Source organism: Microcaecilia unicolor, chromosome 3 (genome assembly GCF_901765095.1).
Source record: "Microcaecilia unicolor chromosome 3, aMicUni1.1, whole genome shotgun sequence".
Classification (NCBI taxonomy): domain Eukaryota; kingdom Metazoa; phylum Chordata; class Amphibia; order Gymnophiona; family Siphonopidae; genus Microcaecilia; species Microcaecilia unicolor.
The window spans coordinates 21,240,337-21,261,985 of NC_044033.1; the positions used below are offsets into that span (position 1 = coordinate 21,240,337).

General features: G+C 43.1%; 1 protein-coding gene across 1 annotated transcript in view; it reads left to right on the forward strand.

Moving 5' to 3' along the window:
• Nucleotides 1–21,649, forward strand: part of BICRAL (BRD4 interacting chromatin remodeling complex associated protein like) — a 190,277-nt gene that overhangs the window by 50,488 nt on the left and 118,140 nt on the right. Inside the window, exon 2 of the mRNA XM_030195782.1 lies at nt 16,657–16,702. Coding sequence (XP_030051642.1) covers nt 16,662–16,702 — 41 coding nt within the window. The 5' untranslated portion in view covers nt 16,657–16,661. The remainder of the gene's footprint in view (nt 1–16,656; nt 16,703–21,649) is intronic.

Here is a 21,649-nt window from a genome sequence, read left to right on the forward strand (position 1 = left end):
GATGGCATGTACTTCTGTCAAGGTTGTGCACATGAGCAGAGTTTTGGTGGAGCTTGTGCAGAAAACACAATTATGTAGATTATAAAGTTTTATGTATTTATTTATTGCATTTGTATCCCACATTTTCCCACCTCTTTGCAGGCTCAATGTGGCTTACAATACATCATGAATAGTGGAAATAAGAAGAGAAAAGACATTTGGTATTACAGAAGGATTTTGTGTAACATGACAATGAAAGAAACATGATTGTAATATAACAGAAAAACATTATAATTTATATGAATTCTTTTAAATCTAGGTAAGGGCAATTTCATCTGCTTTAGGACTGGTGTAGATGTAATGCTATGTATGCTAACATTTTATGAAGAAAGGTAGGCACTTTTCTTTATAAAATAGCACCTAAGTAGGTGCTTAATTTCAAGCTTAAAATAGTCATCTCATAAAAATTATGTTCTAAGGAAATAATTCTATAAAGAAGGAACTAGCATGTGCTGAATACACATGTACTGATTAGAATACTGGCATATATGTGCATAAATGCTGAAAATATGCTTAAGCATTATTTTGTTATTTAGCACATATTTTACATAGCGTGTATTTGACAAGTGGGTTACTCATGGGCAGGACTCACACACAAAAATTATATAATACTGTAAGCTACACACATATCTCTCCAATCTAGTGTGATCATTTACACCAGTTCATTTCTTAGCATTCTTACAAGACTAGTCCAGAACTTTTGTGTTAAGCCTATCAACCACCAGTTAGAGACAGAGACTAAAGATTTGTGAGTTCTACCTTATAAGAGCACCTTGCAGCCTTAGGCCTTCAGTATTTCTCTGTCTCCATCAGATGGTGATGGTAGGACCATGCAGCTTCTGGGCTGTGTGATGGATACCTCCTGGATCGGTTGGAGAACTGAGTCCCAGTGGACCAGAAGGGGCCTGTGCAACTGGTTCTGACTTCAATTTTAAAAAACGGGCAGCTATTAATGTCACTTTCAGAATCTCCATGACCTAGTGGCAGTGGTCCTGGTCCTGCAGGGCATGGAATGGAATGGAAGATGTTCCATCTTTTTGTTGTCCGGAGGGAAGAAGAGGCATTTCATTCATTATTGGATCTCATAAGGGTGAATCACATCTTGCAAGTCACGTTCTTATGGATGGAATCATATGAACTTTGTTTCCAGCGTGTCTACATATTTTTCTTGGGCTTCCTTATCAAAGAGTCCCGAAAATTGTAATCCTGTGCAAGCGCTTTCAATTTTGAGCAGTTCTCTTTGGAATGGCAGGAGATCCTAGGGTGTTTTTCCAAGGTAATGAAACATGTTGCACCAGGTGTGCAGCGGGAGGGAATCAAAGTTCATCTCTACTTGGTCATCTGGCTAACTTAATCCAGCTAGCAATAGGAGGGTGACGAAGTAACAGCTAAAGTCCTATGCCTTCTGCATAGTCAACCTAAGCAAAGCAGGCTAGTTCCTTCTCAGGATTTGGAGTACTTTTTAGCTTGTTTTTTAACACCTGGATAGGAATACTCTCTCCAGATGCGCAGATACTGGAAATTGTAGGCTCAGATCAAGTTGCTTCCGACTCGGTGAACTCCTTGAGCATGGGACTGTATGTCAGCCCTGGAGTGGATGGTGACAGTCTTGAATATAGTTCCATAGGCTCTTGTGCACATGAGGCCTTACAGTCTGTATATTCAGTCACTGGTCTTTAAAACGATTATGACATTTGCAAATGACACTTAGCATGAGGTGATGGTTTCAAGCATGTAATCTGTTGAGAGGAGTGAGTTTACCATCTTCCAATTTTTGTGTTCAGTTTCAGTTTATTTTACTTGCTATACTGCTTAACAAACTTTTGTTAGATCTTAGCAATGTACATAATATACATAGTAACATAGTAAATGACGGCAGATAAAGACCTGAACGGTCCATCCAGTTTGCCCAACAAGATAAACTCACTTTACATGGTATGTGATACTTTATACCTGAGTTTGATTTGTCCTGGCCATTCTCAGGTCAAAGATCGTAGAAGTCTGCCCAGCACCGGTTTTGCTTCCCAATTACCGGTGTTGCCACCCAATTTCTGCTAAGATTCCGTGGATCCATTCCTTCTAAATTTTTTTTATTTTTGTTACATTTGTACCCCGCGCTTTCCCACTCATGGTAGGCTCAATGCGGCTTACATGGGGCAATGGAGGGTTAAGTGACTTGCCCAGAGTCACAAGGAGCTGCCTGTGCCTGAAGTGGGAATCGAACTCAGTTCCTCAGTTCCCCAAGACCAAAGTCCACCACCCTAACCACTAGGCCACTAAATAGGTTTCTTTTGTGTTTATTTATCCCACACGTTTGAATTCCATTACCATTTTCATCTCCCGCAGGAGGGCTTTCCATGTATCCACCACCCTCTCCATGAAACAAATACTTCCTGACATTACTCCTGAGTCTGCCCCCCTTCAACCCCATTTCATGCCCTCTAGTTCTACCACCTTCAAGTCTCCAGAATAGGTTCATTTGCGGATTAATACCTTTGAGATATTTGTATTTGAACACCTATATCACGTCACTCCTGTTTCTCCTCTCCTGAAGATTGGAGGCTGGCCAATGTAATGCTGATTTTTAAAAAGGGTTCCAGAGGCGATCTAGAAAATTACAGACCAGTAAGATGGATTTAAGTAAAATTATGGAACACAGAGTCAGCATGGATTAAGCCAAGGGAAGTCTTGCCTCACCTATCTGCTTCATTTCTTTGAAGGCGTGAATAAACATGTTGATCAAGGTGAACCGGTTGATTTAGTGTATCTAAAGTTTTAGAAAGCTTTTAACAAAGTTCATCATGAAAGACTCCTGAGAAAATTAAAATGTCATGGAATAGGAGGCAACATTCTGTTGTGGACTAGGAACTGGTTATGGGACAGAAAAACAGAAGGTAGGGTTAAATGGCCATTTTTCTCAATGGAGGAGAGTAAACAGAGGAGTGCCGCAGATATTAGTACTGGGACCGGTGATATTTAACATATTTGAGAATGGTCTGGAAATCAGAACGAGTGAGGTGAATAAATTAGCAGATAACACAAAACTGTTCAAAGCTGTAAAAACACAAGCGGATTGTGAAAAATTGCTGAAGATCTTAGGAAACTGGAAGACTGGTCATCCAAATGCCACATGAAATTTAATGTGGACAAAAGCAAAGTGATACACATTGGGAAGAATAATCCAAATCATAGTTATCTGATGCTGGGTTCCACCTTAGCACTCAAGAAAATATCTAGATGTCACTGTAGACAATATGCTGAAATCTTCTGCCCAGTGTAACAAACAAAATAATAATAATCAGAAAAGGAGTGCCATTAAAAGATAGGACAGAATCAAACATACAAGCATTAATCAGTCACTACAGCAAAATGTCAGCCTATAAAATATCCACTAACCCTCCTTCAAATCTATACTAATGATGCAGAAAATATTAATTGAAAAAATGGGCCTTTAAAAGTTGCTTAAAGCATACTGATGACTGAACTTCTTGCAATGTTTGTGGGACAGCATTCCAAAGCTCAGTTGCTAAATAAAAAAAGGCCCTTCTTCTAGTTGACCAAAGACAGGTCTCCCGTACTGAAGGAACTTCCAACAATAATTTACCATAAGAATGCAAGTTGATAACAGCCTAATCAAAGCAGCGTACTCTGCAATTGTTCATACACCACCCTGTGGGTAATACCAGCACCTTAAACTGTATCCGATAAAAAAAATAGGCAACCATTGATAACGCACATATAGTGGTGTAACATGATCACTTTTTTTACCCTTCCCCAGCAACCAAATGACCATATGTTGTAAATGAGAGCTTGATCAAGTGGAATGTTTATTGGAACAATCTAATGCCATAGGCCACATGGACTTCGACACACTTGTCCTGGTTTACCAGCCATCGAGGGTTTAGAGCAGTTTATTTATTAAATTTATTTACTGCATTTGTATCCCACATTTTCCCACCTATTTGCAGGCTCAATGTGGCTTACATTGTTCCGTCATGGCGATCGCCATTCCGGAGTGAGAAATATAAGAGCTATTACATAAAGATCATGAATAACGTGGAGGGGCATAATCGAACGCGAACGCCTATCTCCATGGGCGTCTATGTCCGAAAACGGGTATGTGAAGAGGAGGGACAGACCGTATTTTCGAAAAAAATGGACGTCTTTTTTTTTTTTCGAAAATACGGTTTGTACAGACCAAATTCCATGGATTTGTTTGTTTCTGAGCTGGGCGGTTTTTTTTGTTTTTTTTTTTAGCGATAATGGAAACTAAAACCGGCCAGCTCAAAAACATCCTAATCCGAACCATTTGGTCGTGGGAGGGGCCAGGATTCGTAGTACACTGGCCCCCCTGACATGCCAGGACACCAACTGGGCACCCTAGAGGTCAGTGCGGTGGACTTCAGAAACAGCTCCCACATGCATAGCTCCCTTACCACGGGTGCTGAGCCCCCAACCCCCTCCCCCAAAACCCACTACCCACAAATGTACAACACAACCATAGCTCTTAGGGGTAAGGGGGCACCTACATGTGGGTACAGTGGGTTTTGGAGGCCTCCCATTTACCAGCACAAGTGTTATAGGTAGGGGGGATGGGTCTGGGTTCGCCTGCCTGAAGTGCACTGCGGCACCCACTAAAAGTGCTCCAAGGACCTGCATACACGCAGGCCTCTAGGACTTGTTGCTGCTGTAGAATTTTGGCACACCAGTTGACACCTGAAGACTAATGTCTCCGAAAACGCCCTTTATTAGAATAAGAACGTTTACTCACAGTTAACTGCAGATCAGAGGTTGTGCCCCACTGGCAAAGAGTCTCCCTGGTACTGAGATTAGCAGTAGGTCAGAGCTGGCAGAATGCTGTACAATGCCCACTTTCAGTAACGTGGCTAACACATGAAAGGGATCTAAAAGTGTCTTACAAAAATGGCCACTACCTCATGGACTACTGGAAACAAAACAGGGCACACTGTGACCCAGTAAGCAGAGGGAAAAGCACCATGGGAGTAGAGCCTACCAACTACCAACATCGTGAGCATTTAACACAAGCTAGTGGAATCACGGAGCCCAATACCCTACACCCACCACAATGCATTGCTGATGTCTCTGCAGTGCGCATAACAGAAAAGGTGTCACACTCACCCGAGAGCCACATCAGAACCAGGGAAAGGCTGTCAGGAAAGAACACATTTTGCTGTCATGGAGGTGGGTACGGCATTTGAGGCTGGCATACAGGCTGGGAAAAAAAGTTTGTAAAGTGGGTTTTTTTGGGAGGGAGGGGGTTAGTGACCACTGGGGGAGTCCGGGGAGATCATCCTCGATTCCCTCCGGTGGTCATCTGGTCAATTGGGGCACTTTTTTGGGACTTGGACCTGAAAAAAAAGGGTCCAAATAAAGCGGACCAAATTCTCGTCAAAAACGCCCTTCTTGTTTCGATTATCAGCTAAAGACGCCCATCTTTCCTCAGCGGATAACCACACCCCAGTCCCGCCTTCACCACGCCTCCGACACGCCCCCATCCACTTTGTTCCTGCGACGGAGTGCAGTTGAAGACGACCAAAATCGGCTTTCGATTATACCGATTTGTTCGCCCACGGGAGAAAGATGCCCATCTCCCGATTTGGGTCGAAATATGGACGTCTTTCTCTTTCAAAAATAAGCTGGAAAGTAGATTAAGCAATCAGGTATAAAGAGTTCATGTTCGGAATAAGAGGTAGAGTGGTATTCCAATAAGAGTTCATAGGATGGATCGTTGGAGCATGCCTTGATGAGGACATAGTAGATTCAAATTCGGAATGGGAGATAAAGCGGTATTGCGTTATTGTTCGTAGAATATCATCAGCACTATCCCTCTTTAAGATGAAGATTCCATATATGACGCTGCAATTAGTGCTCACTGTATTCTATAACTGGTGCCTAGATTTACACCAGTGAAAACCTGGCGTAAATCCCATTGCGTAGATTTAGGCGCACTGGGCCATATTCTATAACTATGCTCGGAAATTTTGGAATGCCCACAAAATGACCATTTCCCCTGCCCGTAACTGCGCCCCTTTTAGCCCACGTTAGAAGTTCGGCATACTTTGTTACAGAACGCGCTTAGTGAGTTGTGCACGTAAATTCTAATCAGTGCCAATTAGTGCTCATAATTGCTTGTAAGTGCAGTTATCAGTGCTCATTAGCTTGTTAAGTTACGTGCATTGTTATAGAATCCGCGCCAATTTTGGCGCAGACCTCTAGGTGTGCTATATAGAATCTGGGTGTTAATGTGTAACTGGTCTACGGCCTCTCATTTTTATTAGCCTCTATGGCATCCACCACAGGGGGCCTGTCTGAAATATAAGTGCAGCACTCATTTCCAAATAAAGCACAAATTCCTCCCTTGGCTGCAAGCACATAATCTAAAGCTGCTCTATTCTGCAGAGCAACTAGCCACAGCTGCCTTGTCTCTTCAGACAATTGCTGAAGGGTATAATTCAAGGCTTTTTCCAAAATGATAGACAACCTTCTCACCATCTGAATAGTTTTAGCTACCCCACGCACAGGAAATAAGATCATCTCTACCCTCTTAGCTTCTGTCACATCCCAATAACCAGCTTCCTCTGTCTATCCTGAAGCGACAGTCCTTTTCCAATTTCTAATGTGTCCTTGGGGTATAGTGTGGGTGATTCGGAATTGCAATACCAGGGTGTAAAGGGTAACCACTTGTATACATACTCTCCTAGTAAAGAAGGAAATACTTCCCCATTTCCTCCCAAATAATATGGCTATAATCCCTCTCAGCTGTATTTTGACAAGCACTTGTACCATAGTCTGGGCCACTCGTGTGCACCCGTTTCTGGGTTAAGTTTAAACAAGCAGACTGCAGTTGGGCAGACTGGATGGACCGTACAGGTCTTTATCTGCCGTCACGTACTATGTTACTATGCACAGATGAGCAAATCTGCCTGTCCATTCCATTCAACCGGAATCCACTGTTTGCTACTATAATTCACTAGCTAGAAAAATGTAGAGTCCCATCTCAATACAGCTGGCCAAGGAGATTCAGTGAAACCAACCTCTGAAAATAAGAAGGGCAGGGCATATAAAGGTACCCCTTCTCCAACATTATGGGGAATTTTTCCACTCTCCCAACAAGAAGTTGTGTTATACATTTCAGCAGTGACCCTCAGTATCCCATAGATGAAATCATTATTCATCTATGGTGGTGGAGATGAAAACGTTAATGGAATTCAAACATGCGTGGGATAAACACAAAGGAATCCTGTTTAGAAGGAATGGTACTACGGAATCTTAGTGGAGATTGGGTGGTGACGCTGGTAATTGGGAACAAAACAGGAGCTGGGCAGACTTCTACGGTCTACGCCCTGATCGTGACTGAATAGATAGGGGTGGGCTGGAGTGTAAATTTTAAGGGGCTTTGATGTTAGCTTCAGAACTCAGTACAAGAACAGTGGCTGGGCTGACTTCTACGGTCTGTGCCCTGGGAAAGGCAAGGACAAATCAAACTCAGGTATACATATAAAGTATCACATACCATGTAAATGAGTTAATCTTGTTGGGCAGACTGGATGGACCGTTCAAGTCTTTATCTGCCATCAGTTACTATGTTACTGTTTGGGGTTCTACATGGAATGTTGCTACTAATTGGGATTCCGGAATCTTGTAACTCTTTAGGATTCCAGAATCTTCAGAACTTTTAGTACAGGAACAGTGCTAGGCAGACTTCTATGGTCTGATTGTGACTGAGTAGATAGGGATGGGCTTGAGTGTAAATTTTAAGGGGCTTCGACGTTAGCTTCAGAACTTTTAGTATAAGAAGACTGCTGGGCAGACTTCTACGGTCTGTGCCCTGAGAAAGGCAGGGACAAATCAAACTCGGGTATACATATGAAGTGACACATACCATGTAAAATGAGTTTATCTTGTTGGGCATACTGAACGGACCGTTCAGGTCTTTATCTGCCATCATTTACTATGTTACTGTTTGGATGTCACTTTAGTCCTTTTACCAGAGAGTACATGGTGGAAATGTTCTTCAACAATGGGATGGCAGTTGCCTGTGTTAACAAATAAGGAGACACTAGGCAGGTGTCTGTGACCAAAAAAAACATGACTGTTGCTCGATTTCTATGCAGTTGATTTAGTTGGGATTTATAACTCCAATAACTTTCTCATCAGGTCAGTTCTTTGACTTGCGAGAGTGAGAGCTACCTCCCAAGACTCATGTTCTCATGGCAATCTGATGGGTTAAGCCACTGATGGATCTCAGGTCGTCAAGCCAAGGCTCTACGTTTCTGCATTTGAGTGAAAGTGATCAAATCCAAATGTCTGGACGTGCTGTTACAGACCTGCTCTCCTGTGTGGCTCCTCTATATATTTAAGCCACTTCCATTGTTGGGCCAAGGGTTCCAAAGAATTTCCTAATAGCACTGGATTGGCCTGGGAGGCCTTGGTTGCAGACTGCGTCTCAGAATAGATTAACCACTTCCCTTCCTCAGAAGGGATGCTTTACTATTCAGGGACCAGTGATTATGTAAGACCCGAAACTCTTCAGTATTGCGGCCTTGCTCTTAAGACGTGTTTTAAGATGAAGAGAATTTTCAGAGTAATGGATTATGACGTCACTCCAAAATGCAACTTGAATTATGGTGTGCTGTTACAATGGTGTTTCCCTTTCTGTATCCACAGCTAATCTTTTAGCTTGTCTTCAAGAAGGTCTGTGTCAGGGCCTGTCTTTAGATTCTTCATTAATCCAGATGGCAACGTTATATTGCTTGCAAAGGCATGTGGAAAACCCCTCGTTAACAATAGATATAGATGTAGTTTAGTTTCTCAGAGGTGTTTCGCATGTCCATTCTCAGTATGCATTACCTGTCCCGAGAGGAGTTTCACTCTATTCCTTAGGACTCATCTTTTGAGATGCTTAAGAGTAATCTTAAAATACCTCTCCCTTTAAGCATTTTCCTTGCTAGCTATTTCTTCAGCTTGCTGAGCTTCAGAGTTGAAGATTTTATCATGCAAGGATCCTGTCCTTTACTTTACTGAAGTGAAGGTTACTATCAGCACAGTTCTCTCTTTCCTTCCTTTCTAAGGTAGCATTTTCATTCCAGGTGAATCAAATCCTTGTTCTTCCTTCTCCAGAGGGGATTGTGCAGGGGGATTAGGTCATTACCATTGTTAGGCATTTGTTAACCTTTTCCTCAAGTATCAGGAGGAAGCTGTTGGTTTTAGAACATTAGATTCTGTCTCCTATTTGGAGGTACAAGGACAGCTGAAATAAGATATGTATTTTTCAGCCTATGGTCTTAGGGTGGAAGTAACCTCCTCAGAGATGGAGAGCATATTCCATGAGAGGGATGTCATCTTGTCAGGCACCATCACTTGCTGTGTAACTGATGGACATTTGCAAGTTGACAACATAGTCTTACCATCATATCTTAGTGAAGCACTATAGGCTTGATGGGGCAGCACAAGTGGAAGCTGTGTCTGGAGCTAAATTTATTTGAGCAGGGATTTCCGGGTCTCACTCTTCTCAAAGATGGCTTTGCTACATCCCACACTTCTGCACTGGTCTGGTAAGAATGCTAAGGAAGGATAAATGATGTCTTACCTGTTAATTTTCTTTCCTTTAGTCCTACCAGACCAGTCCAGAGGCCCTCCCAGAATATTTTTTTCATTTCTATAAAAGCCATCTATTTATCATTCTGCTGTAGGCATTATGACTTTAATGTCCAAGCTCTCTGCTTATGTTTACTTATTTGTCAAATATGTATAGATAAATGTATGTTTGATTAATGTTATGTTTATTCATATTTGCTAAAATCACCTTGTTTTACAAAGCAAATCAAGGTGATGTACAATAAAATCAAAAGAGAAAATGACAAGAAAGGAACTTCATTATAAAAGGAAAGAAACTCAAACATACCAGGAGAACATTCAAATAACCAAGAAACATTGACTGCACCCTGCTCCTAAGACAGATACCACTTCCCTTCAATTCCCAGGGATTCTAGAGAGCATTGAAGGCTTGGTTGAAGAAAAATGTTTTCAGATCAACCTTAACATTTTTAAAAGATGGTTCTGATCAAAGAGGAGGGAACAGGGCATTCCAAAGAGAGGGGCCAGAAAATAGAAAACACTTTTTCGAGTTGACTCTCAGTAAGCACATGAGGGACTGGAAAGAACAAGGTGATGGTCTTTTAATGATTGAAGCTGGCACACTGGAACATAAAGGATTGTCAGGGAGACTAGATAGTCTGGGGTTCCAGTGTAGAGGACTTTATAGGTCAATGAAAGAATCTTAAAATCAACTTAGGCGCCGGAATTTACTACTACTACTACTACTACTACTACTACTACTACTTAACATTTCTAGAGCGCTACTAGGGTTACGCAGCGCTGTACAAATCAACAAAGAAGGATGGTCCCTGCTCAGAGGAGCTTACAATCTAAAGGACGAAATGTCAAGTTGATGCAGTCTAGATTTCTTGAGCAGAGGTGTGGTGGTTAGGTGCCGAAGGCGACATTGAAGAGGTGGGCTTTGAGCAATGATTTGAAGATGGGCAGGGAGGGGGCCTGGCGTATGGGCTCAGGTAGTTTGTTCCACGCATGGGGTGAGGCGAGGCAGAAAGGGCGGAGCCTGGAGTTGGCAGTGGTGGAGAAGGGTACTGAAAGGAGGGATTTGTCTTGAGAGCGGAGGTTACGGGTAGGAATGTAAGGGGAGATGAGGGTAGAGAGGTAAGGAGGGGCTGTGGATCGAGTGCATTTGTAGGTTAGTAGGAGAAGCTTGAACTGTATGCGGTACCTGATCGGAAGCCAGTGAAGTGACTTGAGGAGAGGAGTGATATGAGTATATCTGTCCAGGCGGAAGATAAGACGTGCAGCAGAGTTCTGAATGGACTGAAGGGGGGATAGATGGCTGAGTGGGAGGCCAGTGAGGAGTAGGTTGCAGTCGTCAAGTCGAGAGGTAATGAGAGAGTGGATGAGAGTTCGGGTGGTGTGCTCAGAGAGGAAAGGGCGAATTTTGCTAATGTTATAGAGGAAGAAGCGACAGGTCTTGGCTGTGTGCTGGATATGCGCAGAGAAGGAGAGGGAGGAGTCGAAGATGACACCGAGGTTGCGGGCAGATGAGACGGGGACGATGAGGGTGTTATCAACTGAGATAGAGAGTGGAGGGAGAGGAGAAGTGGGTTTGGGTGGGAAGACAAGAACTTCGGTCTAGGCCATGTTCAGTTTCAGGTGGCGGTTGGACATCCAGGCAGCAATGTCGGATAAGCAGGCCGATACTTTGGCCTGTGTTTCTGCAGTGATGTCTGGTGTGGAGAGAGAAAGCTGGATGTCGTCAGCATAAAGATGATAGTGGAAGCCATGAGATGAGATCAGGGATCCCAGGGAAGAGGTGTAGATTGAAAAAAGAAGGGGTCCAAGGACAGATCCCTGAGGGACTCCAACAGAGAGCGGGATAGGGGTGGAGGACGAACCATGAGAGTGTACTCTGAAGGTACGATGGGAGAGATAAGAGGAGAACCAGGAGAGGACAGAGTCCTGGAATCCAATAGAAGACAGTGTGTCAAGAAGTAAGTTATGATTGACAGTGTCAAAAGCGGCGGATAGGTCAAGGAGGATGAGGATGGAGTAGTGACCTTTGGATTTGGCGAGGAACAGGTCATTGCAGACTTTAGATAGTGCCGTTTCTGTCGAGTGCAGGGGGCGAAAGCCGGATTGAAGCGGATTGAGGATGGCATGAGGGGAGAGAAAATCGAGGCAACGGCTGTGAACGGCGCGTTCAAGTATCTTGGAGAGGAAGGGTAGGAGGGAAATGGGGCAGTAGTTGGAGGGACAGGTAGGGTCAAGTGATGGTTTTTTGAGGAGAGGTGTGACTACGGCATGCTTGAAGGTGTCCGACAGTTGCAGTGGAAAGAGAGAGGTTGAGGATATGACAGATAGGGGGGTGATAGTAGGAGAGATGGTGTTAAGTAAGCTGGTGGGGATGGGGTAACATAGTAGTAGATGACGGCAGAAAAAGACCTGCACGGTCCATCCAGTCTGCCCAACAAGATAACTCATATGTGCTACTTTTTGTGTATACCCTACTTTGAATTGTACCTGTGCTCTTCAGGGCACAGACCGTATAAGTCTGCCCAGCACTATCCCTGCCTCCCAACCATCAGCCCCGCCTCCCAACCACCGGCTCTGGCACAGACCGTATAAGTCTGCCCAGCACTATCCCCGCCTCCCAACCACCAGCTCTGGCACAGACCGTATAAGTCTGCCCAGCACTATCTGAGGAACAGGTGGTGCATTTCGAGGAGGAGAGGAGATGGGCGGTTTCCTCTTCGGTGATATCAGGAAAAGAGGAGAAGGAGGCCTGGGTTGGTTGGTTGAGGGAGTGCGTTATAGGATGAAGAGAAGGAGAAGGTTTAGTGGTGAATTCAAGGTTGATCTTCTGGACCTTGGAATTTACACCAAGTTTTACTTGGCATAAATGAACGGTCCTAGAATTAGGCACAGGCATGGCTGCTAGGCGTACTGTATAAACCGCACGTAAATCTAAGCACAGTTTACAGAATATGCCTAGGCGGAAATATTTTCAACACCAATTTTACGTGCCATATTTATTTATTAGGATTTATACAGAATCTAGTCCTATGCTCATAAATTGTTTCAGCTGAAAATAGGGCACAAATTTAAGAGCCTATCTTAGGAGCATAAATATAGGAGCTCAACTTTTTTGAATGCATTATTTGTCCCTGAACTCATGTTAAAGGGCAATGATGTGCTGTATATTACTGAGATGCAAAGCATACAAGTGCACACAAAACACTTCCTGGACGATATTCAAAGTGATTTAAACAGGCAGGAATCTTTCCTGCCCGCTTAAACTGGTCACCACCATCTAATCCCCAATATTCAGGAGCACTAAAGTAAACAGTGCTGCTGAATGTTGGCTCTAACTAGCCTCACAAAAAGTGGGCAAGGCAGGGACAGTACAGGAGGCAGCATTAGGGAGAAGCTGGGGGTTATACAGGTGCCGGCAATATGCAGTGCCAGGATCCACATAGCTAAGTGGGTTAATTTAGGACAGCTTACAAGTACTGTGAGCTTCAACGAGACATTGCGGCAGCCATTTGCAAAAGGCAAACCCATCACCCCCCACTGGATCACCAGGGATATAGGTAGGCCCGGGGGTGGGGGAGCTACCTAGAACTTGAAGGGGGGGAGGTGCTTCAAATGGCAACAGGAGGGGGAGGGATGGCTATGGGCAGCTTCAGAAAGCAGAATTAAAAATGAAAGGTATTTGGTTTCTGGATGATATTCAGCTGGGGCCTGCATAACTGCCTTATGCAGGCCCCAGCTGAATATTGACTGAGACCCAATTTAAGCTCTGGCTGTCAGCCCCACAGAAATTAGCCCCCAATATTCAGTGTTGGTGTCTGGACATAGCCTGGGACTGAATATTGGGGACTAATCTAGCCAAAGATGTTTAAAAAAACACTGACCGCTGCTGGCCAAATATCGGGTGGTTCATTGTTATGTAAAATGAATAACGCAGTTTGTAGTGTTCACCGCAATCTGTGTCTTTCATGGTCAGGAGCATTGGCCACTAACCCAGGCTGATTATGGGCATTATCTTAAAGGGGACCTCCGTGGGTAAAAATACAACTGTCCTGCTCGCTGCTACTGACAAAGACCAGTACTCCAACCCTCCCTCAGAGACCCCTATTGCCTCTGTAGGCTTCTCCAGACCTTCGAGAAGACATCCCTGGTGGTCTAGTTGAGGTCAGGCTGCAGTGATCCTCAGTCACTCCTGCTCATGCTAACACTTGTAGCTACGACCTCCAGTGGTAGTCTTATGGTGCTTCCAGTAGGTGTCAGGCTTAGGATCTTTGGACTTCTGAAAAGTGAACTTTCTCTCCAGTCCCAGAGCTGTGGTAGATTTAGAACAGGTTTTCCTCCAAGATCTGCCTGTAATTTGCACTATCCATCTTTCCCTTGGTCTTTCCAAGCCTGCTGTTCCCACTGCAGCAAGGCTTCTTCACATTTCTATCACCACCATAGGAGTGCTAAGCCCAATGGAAATAACCCCTCTTTTGACACATACAAGGAACTCTCTCAATATTGGGGGTGCTGAAACACCATGCCTTACAGTAGGTATGGTTTTAGCAGGGTGATGTTCTGTGTTTTTTTTAGGCCACATGTATCACATAGTATTGAGAACAAAATCATATCTCAAAACCTTCCCCCACATATGCAGTGTTTACAAATCCTATGTGGCATGTCGTATGGTTTTTCTTCAGCAGTGGCTTCGTTCATGCTACTGTCCCATATAAGCTATGTTTTGGAGTAATCATAAAATTGTTGAAGAGTACACATTTTCCCCACTCTCAGCCAGAGACCTCTCTAGTTCCACCAGCAGTTTCCTAAACCTACCGCTATTGGCTTTGGAGGGATGGCCAGATAGAGGCAGTGTCTTTGTGGTGCCAACTGTTTCCCCTTTACAACAGTGGACTTGACTGTGTCTTAAGAGATATTCAGATACATTGAAATTTTCATATAGCCTTTATCCTGGAGTTCTTTTGCCAGCTCTGTATTCAGCATGTTTGGACCTGTGCTTCAAATACATTTTATACAGCAGAACCAACTTGATTCTTCTTCCAGGAGTATTAAAATCTATCTCAGCTACTGTGATTGGACACAGATGGTCTCTTTTTAACCTGTTATGGGCCTCATTAAGACAAGTTTTGGAAAGAGTTAATTTGGATTTGTTTTGACAAAAGGTGTGAAGTCATGCAATCAAGATTTTTTGGTACTTATTCTCAATTCATTTTTGTATGTTTCAGTAATTGTTATTTCATGTTGAAAGTGTAGCATATGTTGAGTAGATCATTAAACAAATCCCTACTCTAATGCATTTTGAATTGTGTTTTTTTTTAAACAGCAGAATTTACAAAGTGTATGAGAGTATAAGAAATTTTGCAAGGCATTGGATGTAAACCTGGGAACCTAGGATCAAATCACTGTGTAGTTAATTCATACTTGGGTCATAATAATTATATACATTTCTAGACTAGAGGTATAGCTGTGTTATTGTAGCAAAACCCACAAAGAGGCTGGAGAAATTAGCATGCGCTAAGTGCCTCATAGCCCATAAGTGTGAAATAATACATGCAGCATTTAGTGTGTACTAATGTCAGCATTCTAAGTTTTAGTAAAAGGGTCCCTAAGTGATTTACTATGGCATGACTTTAGAGCAGGGGCGTAGCCAGACAGCAGATTTTGGGTGGGCCTAGGCAAGAAGTGGGTGGGCACCAAGTGTTCTCCCCCCCAACACCAAAAAAAAATCTCAGCTGGTGGAAAAATGTTTCTCTGCACCTTGGCAGTCTGCAGCAAGCATGCGCTGAAAACTATCGTGGAGAGAAGTGTTTTTGTCACCATCAGGGGGAAGTCTGGCCAAGCTAAATATGTGCTACTGTTGGATGGGCCTGAGCCCTAACTGGGTGGGCCGAGGCCCACCCAGGCCCACCTCTGGCTACGCCACTGCTTTAGAGGACAAGAGCAACTTCATGAGATGCACAATTTATAGTTCAAGGAGTGGCTAAATATACTTGAAGCTGGAATGTAATATACAGCTAATAGCTGAAGTTTACTAAAGTATTCTTTTTCAAAATAGTAGATTGTTTTTTTTAGCATGAACAGTTCTCCATGTACTAAAGACTCTGTAAAAGCAATAAACTTGCAACAGAGTTGTCAGAGAGTGACAAGAAAAGTCTATATTACAGTATAAAAATGTGGTTTGAGTATGTACCCCTCATAGTGTGGGGAGTTCCACTTTAAAAATTAGTTTGTAGGCCCATGGTAAAAGTACTTTACATGTGAAGATGAACTTTTGTAGAATTAAGAACATAAACATTGCCATACTGGGACAGACCGAAGTATCCTGTTTCCATCAGTGGCCAATCCAGGTCACAAACACTTGAAAAGATCCCTGTCCTATAGGTGGGTAGAAGTATGCAAATAGTGCCATTTTGCTCACACTATAACCCTCTCTAGAGGGTGGCATTCTGGGAGGCAGGATTGGGTCAGGGTTTGGACCTACGTGCATACTTCTGAAATTTCAAAAATATGTATATGTGCATTTTTACTTAGAAAAAGTATCCACACCAATTAGCAAGTATGAATGGGTGTGGGTACATTTCACTTTGTGAATCTTACAGTCTACCTATTTTTTTTTTTTTACTAATGCAGGCAGTTATAGAATTACCCCCAAAATATATAGACACATACTTGCTCACAGCAACAGAAAATACAAATGGTTCTAAGGAAATTGCCATATTCCAGTTCTTGTTTAATATACTGCAGCTCAACAGTGCTATAATAAACCTAGTTACTATGGTGACTCTCATTCAAATGTCTGTATAATAAATTGTGTTTTACTACAGAATTTTGCACATGATATCAATGAGAATATAAACATTGTATAGTATCTGATCAGTTTTGGAACTAATTAGATGATCAGTGTTTGAAATGCCTTAACTACTGCCAATGATGTTATATTTATTATGATATCTTCAGTCTTATTTGGAATAAAATACCAGTTTTTTCCCTTTTCACCTTTAGTTGTCATGGATGATGATGATGATTCCTGCTTCCTTGATCTTATTGGGTAAGTGAATTCTTATGAAGCAAATTATGGGAATGAGTTGCACATAAGTGCATTCGTTCGAAAGGTGAATCTGTGTTAAATACTTAGCCGGTCCTGTGAAGGATGTTTGGTTACAGGCAAACTGTAGTGCATGGTTTGAATGTGTTGCAGAATGGATAAAGGCAGGTGGTGGAGTGTGATTGTACAATAAGTACTTGTGTGTGAAGATACATCGGGAATAATTTCATAGCAGGGCTCCTGCAATGATCCCAGTTGCACATAAATTTATATCTCCTTTTAAGAAAATGTAAATGTCTGTTCATTCACATGTATTTTATAAATTACACTCGTATGTTGCAACTCCATTTTGCTCTGCCGAAACTATATCCCTGGGAATGCCTTCACATTGTGTGAAAGTATGCATGCTATTGTTGGCACATGCACTTCTGTACTTATACATAGTAGATGACGGCAGAAAAAGACCTGCATGGTCCATCCAGTCTGCCCAACAAGATAACTCATATGTGCTACTTTTTGTGTATACCTTACCTTGATTTGTATCTGTCTTTTTCAGGGCACAGACAGTATAAGTCTGCCCAGCACTAGCCCCGCCTCCCAACCACCAGCCCCTTGGTTTGTATCTGTCATTTTCAGGGCACAGACCGTATAAGTCTGCCCAGCACTAGCCCCGCCTCCCAACCACCAGCCCCTTGATTTGTATCTGTCTTTTTCAGGGCACAGACCGTATAAGTCTGCCCAGCACTAGCTCCACCTCCCAACCACCAGCCCCTTGATTTGTATCTGTCTTTTTCAGGGCACAGACCGTATGTGTGTGCCCAGCACTAGCCCCGCCTCCCAACCACCAACCCCTTGATTTGTATCTGTCTTTTTCAGGGCACAGACCGTATAAGTCTGCCCAGCACTAGCTCCACCTCCCAACCACCAGCCCCTTGATTTGTATCTGTCTTTTTCAGGGCACAGACCGTATAAGTCTGCCCAGCACTAGCCCCGCCTCCCAACCACCAGCCCCTTGATTTGTATCTGTCTTTTTCAGGGCACAGACCGTATAAGTCTGCCCAGCACTAGCCCCGCCTCCCAACCACAAGCCCCTTGATTTGTATCTGTCTTTTTCAGGGCACAGACCGTATAAGTCTGCCCAGCACTAACCCTGCCTCCCAACCAGCCCCGCCTCTGCCATCCAATCTCTGCTAAGCTCCTGAGGATATACACAGCCATATAATTTTACGAGAACCATTTTCTGCATGTTGAACACGCTTTACATGCAAAAAATGCATTATAAAATTGCCCCTGTTAGGAACCACTTTGAAACTGCCTAGCACCAAGCAGAAAAGACATAAAGGCACATCCTGAGTTTTCTTGTATTGTGGTCCGATTTGATTGTCTTATAAATTGATTCCCTATTTAGCAAAATTCCTCCTGTGTCCCAGGACATTGATGATAATTTTAGATAACCTGAGACACAGGCTGGTATCCTTCATGAATCTTATATTTGCTGTGCCATGAAAGACAAACTGCAGTAGCACTCTACATACATAGTGACATAGTAACAGACAGCAGATAAAGCAGATAAAGACCAGCAGGACCCATCCTCTCTGTGTCTTCGTTGAGGGTTGTATCTGCCACTCTGTGCAGGTTACATCCCTCTATGCTTCGTTTGAAGTGTGAAAATCATTTAAGTTTTGCTTTCATTCTCTGAGGAGAAGCAGGATATCAGAGCCTCACATGTGGATAACGTCATTCAATGGAGCCCTGCAGGAACAGCTCTCCAGCCGTAGTAAAACTTTTGACAGAGTTCACCATGCATATGCATGCTCTTTATTGCCTGCTGCGCTCGCACAGGACCTAGCCAGTCACCATTCTTATTTATTTATTTCACGTATTTTTATCCTGCTTTATTTCAACGCGGGTTACAATAATACATACATAAATTCATAACACGAACAACACTTGCACTTCTGGTGCTCTACCTCAGTTTTTCAGTTGTCCTTATATTTCTTTTCTTTTTGGTGTTGGCTCAAATTTAGCCTCAGTAGGCGTCAAGCATCTGATTGCATATTTTTCAAGACATTTGATTTTTCTGCAGCTGTTTTTCTGGAAATGTCCCAGAAGAAAGTGTACAGAAGTGTTTCTGGTGTGGCAGGACCATATCCATAATGGATACCCCAGAGCTGCCTAGGGGTCCTGATTTTTGAGAGAGAGATTTTGGTACATGCCTCCAGCACCGCCCCATTCTGCCTTGGCTCCACCCAGTCTACCGCATAGCTCCACCCATGGCACACTCAGGCCCACTGCCATTCTAGAAACTATTTTATTTACACCAGTAACAGCAGGGATGGGTAAGAGGGAGTGTTTCAGTTCACTCTATTACACCCCCCTATCCAGCATCTATTCCCTCCAGGGACATAACATGAGGGGGCCTTGGCCCCCTCATTTTGAGCTTAAGCCCACTCCAGAATTGTGGCACTGGTTGAATCACTGGTGGAGCTGCCCAAGCCCCACTAGTTGAAGAGGTCCATTGCAGGAGCCTTCTGCTGTTTGAACAGTGCAGCAGTTAGCAGCATGCTTCAGCTGCCAATTCCGGCCCTCCTACATATACTGAGTTTAGGCTCTTGAAAATGGAAAATTTTATTGTACTAGCCTAATACGTCTTTCAGTTAGCTTTCAGAGGACAAAACCTCTAGCCTCAGGTCAGGTCAGGACAGTATACTACTGCTATGTTATCCTCTCCTGACCTGAGGAAAGAAGTGTTGGTCTCTGAAGACTAATCAAAAATGTATTAAAATCAGTGCGCTATAAAGGTATCACCTTATTTTCTATTTTGTGTTTTATTTGCAATTATTAACCATTATTAACACAGCTATCACATTACTTTATCCTAAATTAAAGATAAAATTATTTTCTGTACCTTTGTTGTCTGGCCATTTACGTTTTCTAATTGTGTTGGTCCCAGTCTCTTGATTCTGCTTTCCTTCATCTCCTCTTAACTCTCTTGCCAGGGTTTCCTGCCCATTTGTCATTTTTCTCTCTCTCCTTTTTCTTTATTTCTTCAATTTATTTTTCTGTCCAGATTTAATTCATTCTTACTATTCAGCACCTCCTGCCTTCCTCCTCATAACCTTTCCCCCTTCCTCTTCCACCCAGTATCTCAGTGTTTCCTGGTCACTGTTGCTTCTCCTGATGAGCAGCAGTGGCTGCAGCAAAAGAACAAGAAAAGCAAGCTTGGGGCCAGCCTTCAGGCATGCGCTGTTGGCTCTGCTGGTCCTCTGCCCTCCGCTGACGTCAGCTTCCCATTTCAGGGGCAGAGGAAAAGAAGTTGCTCACCTGTAACGGTAGTTATCCTTGGACAGTTGATCATCTAGCCACACAGCTGAAGTGAGGTCTGGGTGATGTTACTGACCCAGTCTTCCAATAGCATAGGAAACTCTAAAGAGCTCTCTGTGCATTCCCTAACCTTCTTGCCTCTAGAATACAGTATAAACATCGTACAGACCCCCTGTCAACTCAGTTAATACTTAAGCTGGCAGCAACTCAGGGTGGGAGGATGGGTCTGTGTGGCTAGATAATCAACTGTCCAAGGAGAACTACTGTTACAGGTAAGCAACTTCTTTTTCTCTATGGACAGTGTGATCATCTAGCCACACAGCTGAAGACTCCCAAGCTAAAGAAATCACATAGTAACAGAGTAGCAGTTAAGTACAGACATATATGTAAGGTATGAAACTGTTACCTGAGTTGGTGCCTCACAATGACGAGGACTGAACCAATTTTCTAAACAATGAGTCAGCTACTGATGCATCATCTATTCAGTTATACTTTGTAAAGCTGTGCATCAGTGACCATGTAACAGCTCAACAGATATCCAAAGGAGTTGCACATTGAATAAGTGCTGTAGAAGTCGCCACAGCCCGCAGGTGATGTGCTGTGATATGTGGAATGGTATCAATTTGTGGTCTTCTGGTAGAAAAAAGAAATACAGTTAGCTATCCATTGAGATAAAGTAGATTTCATTATTGGTTTTGGCTGATGAACTGATTGCAAAGAAAGGAATAGCTGTAAAGGACAATTAGGAAATTGTGTCCTTTGCAAGTATATGCTTGGAGCTCTAACACAGTCAAGTGTTTGAAATCTTCTGTCTTGGTCCAAGCAGTGAGGAGGAGAATAAAATACAGGCAATACAATAGTCTGATTGATATGGAAACTTGAAACCACCTTCGGTAGAAACTTAGGGTGCATTCGGAGCAGTACTTTATCATGAAGGATCTGTAGGTATGGAGAGTAATGGACTAGGGTTTGTATCTCTCCTATGCTACGTGCAGAAATGATTGTGATTTAAAAACAAAGTCTTACATGAAAGATACTTAAAAGAAGCTGCCTCTAGAGGTTCAAAAGGAGGATTCATAAGAACTTGTAAAACAAGGATGAGATCCCAAGCAGTTATTGGAGTTTGTATCGGTGGTCTACAATGCAGCAAACGTCTCATAAATATTTTGTTATTGGATGTTGAATAAGTGTAAGATCATCCACCGGATCGTGTAGGACAGACAACGCAGCCAGATGAACTTTGACAGAAGAATATGATAATCCTGTATTGGAAAGATGCAAGAGATAGTAAAGAAATCAAGATGTGGAACATGGATTTGGTTGATAAGACTTCTTTGTGCACCAAAAGACAAAGTGGCGCCATTTAGAAGCATACAACTGTCATGTGTAGTCTTTATGAGTTGCCAGAAGTACTTGAAGAACAGCTGAAGAAAATAGATTAGAGCTGTCTACTTCTTTTGGATAAACCATGCAGTGGGATGCAAGGATTGTAGGTTCAGATGATAAAGGGTGCCATTGTTTTGAGTAGTGAGGTGTGGTATGAGTGGTAAACTGAGTGGGGGACTTTGGACGGGAGACAGAAGTATGGGGAACCACGGTTGTCTCAGCCAGTGAGGAGCAATAAGG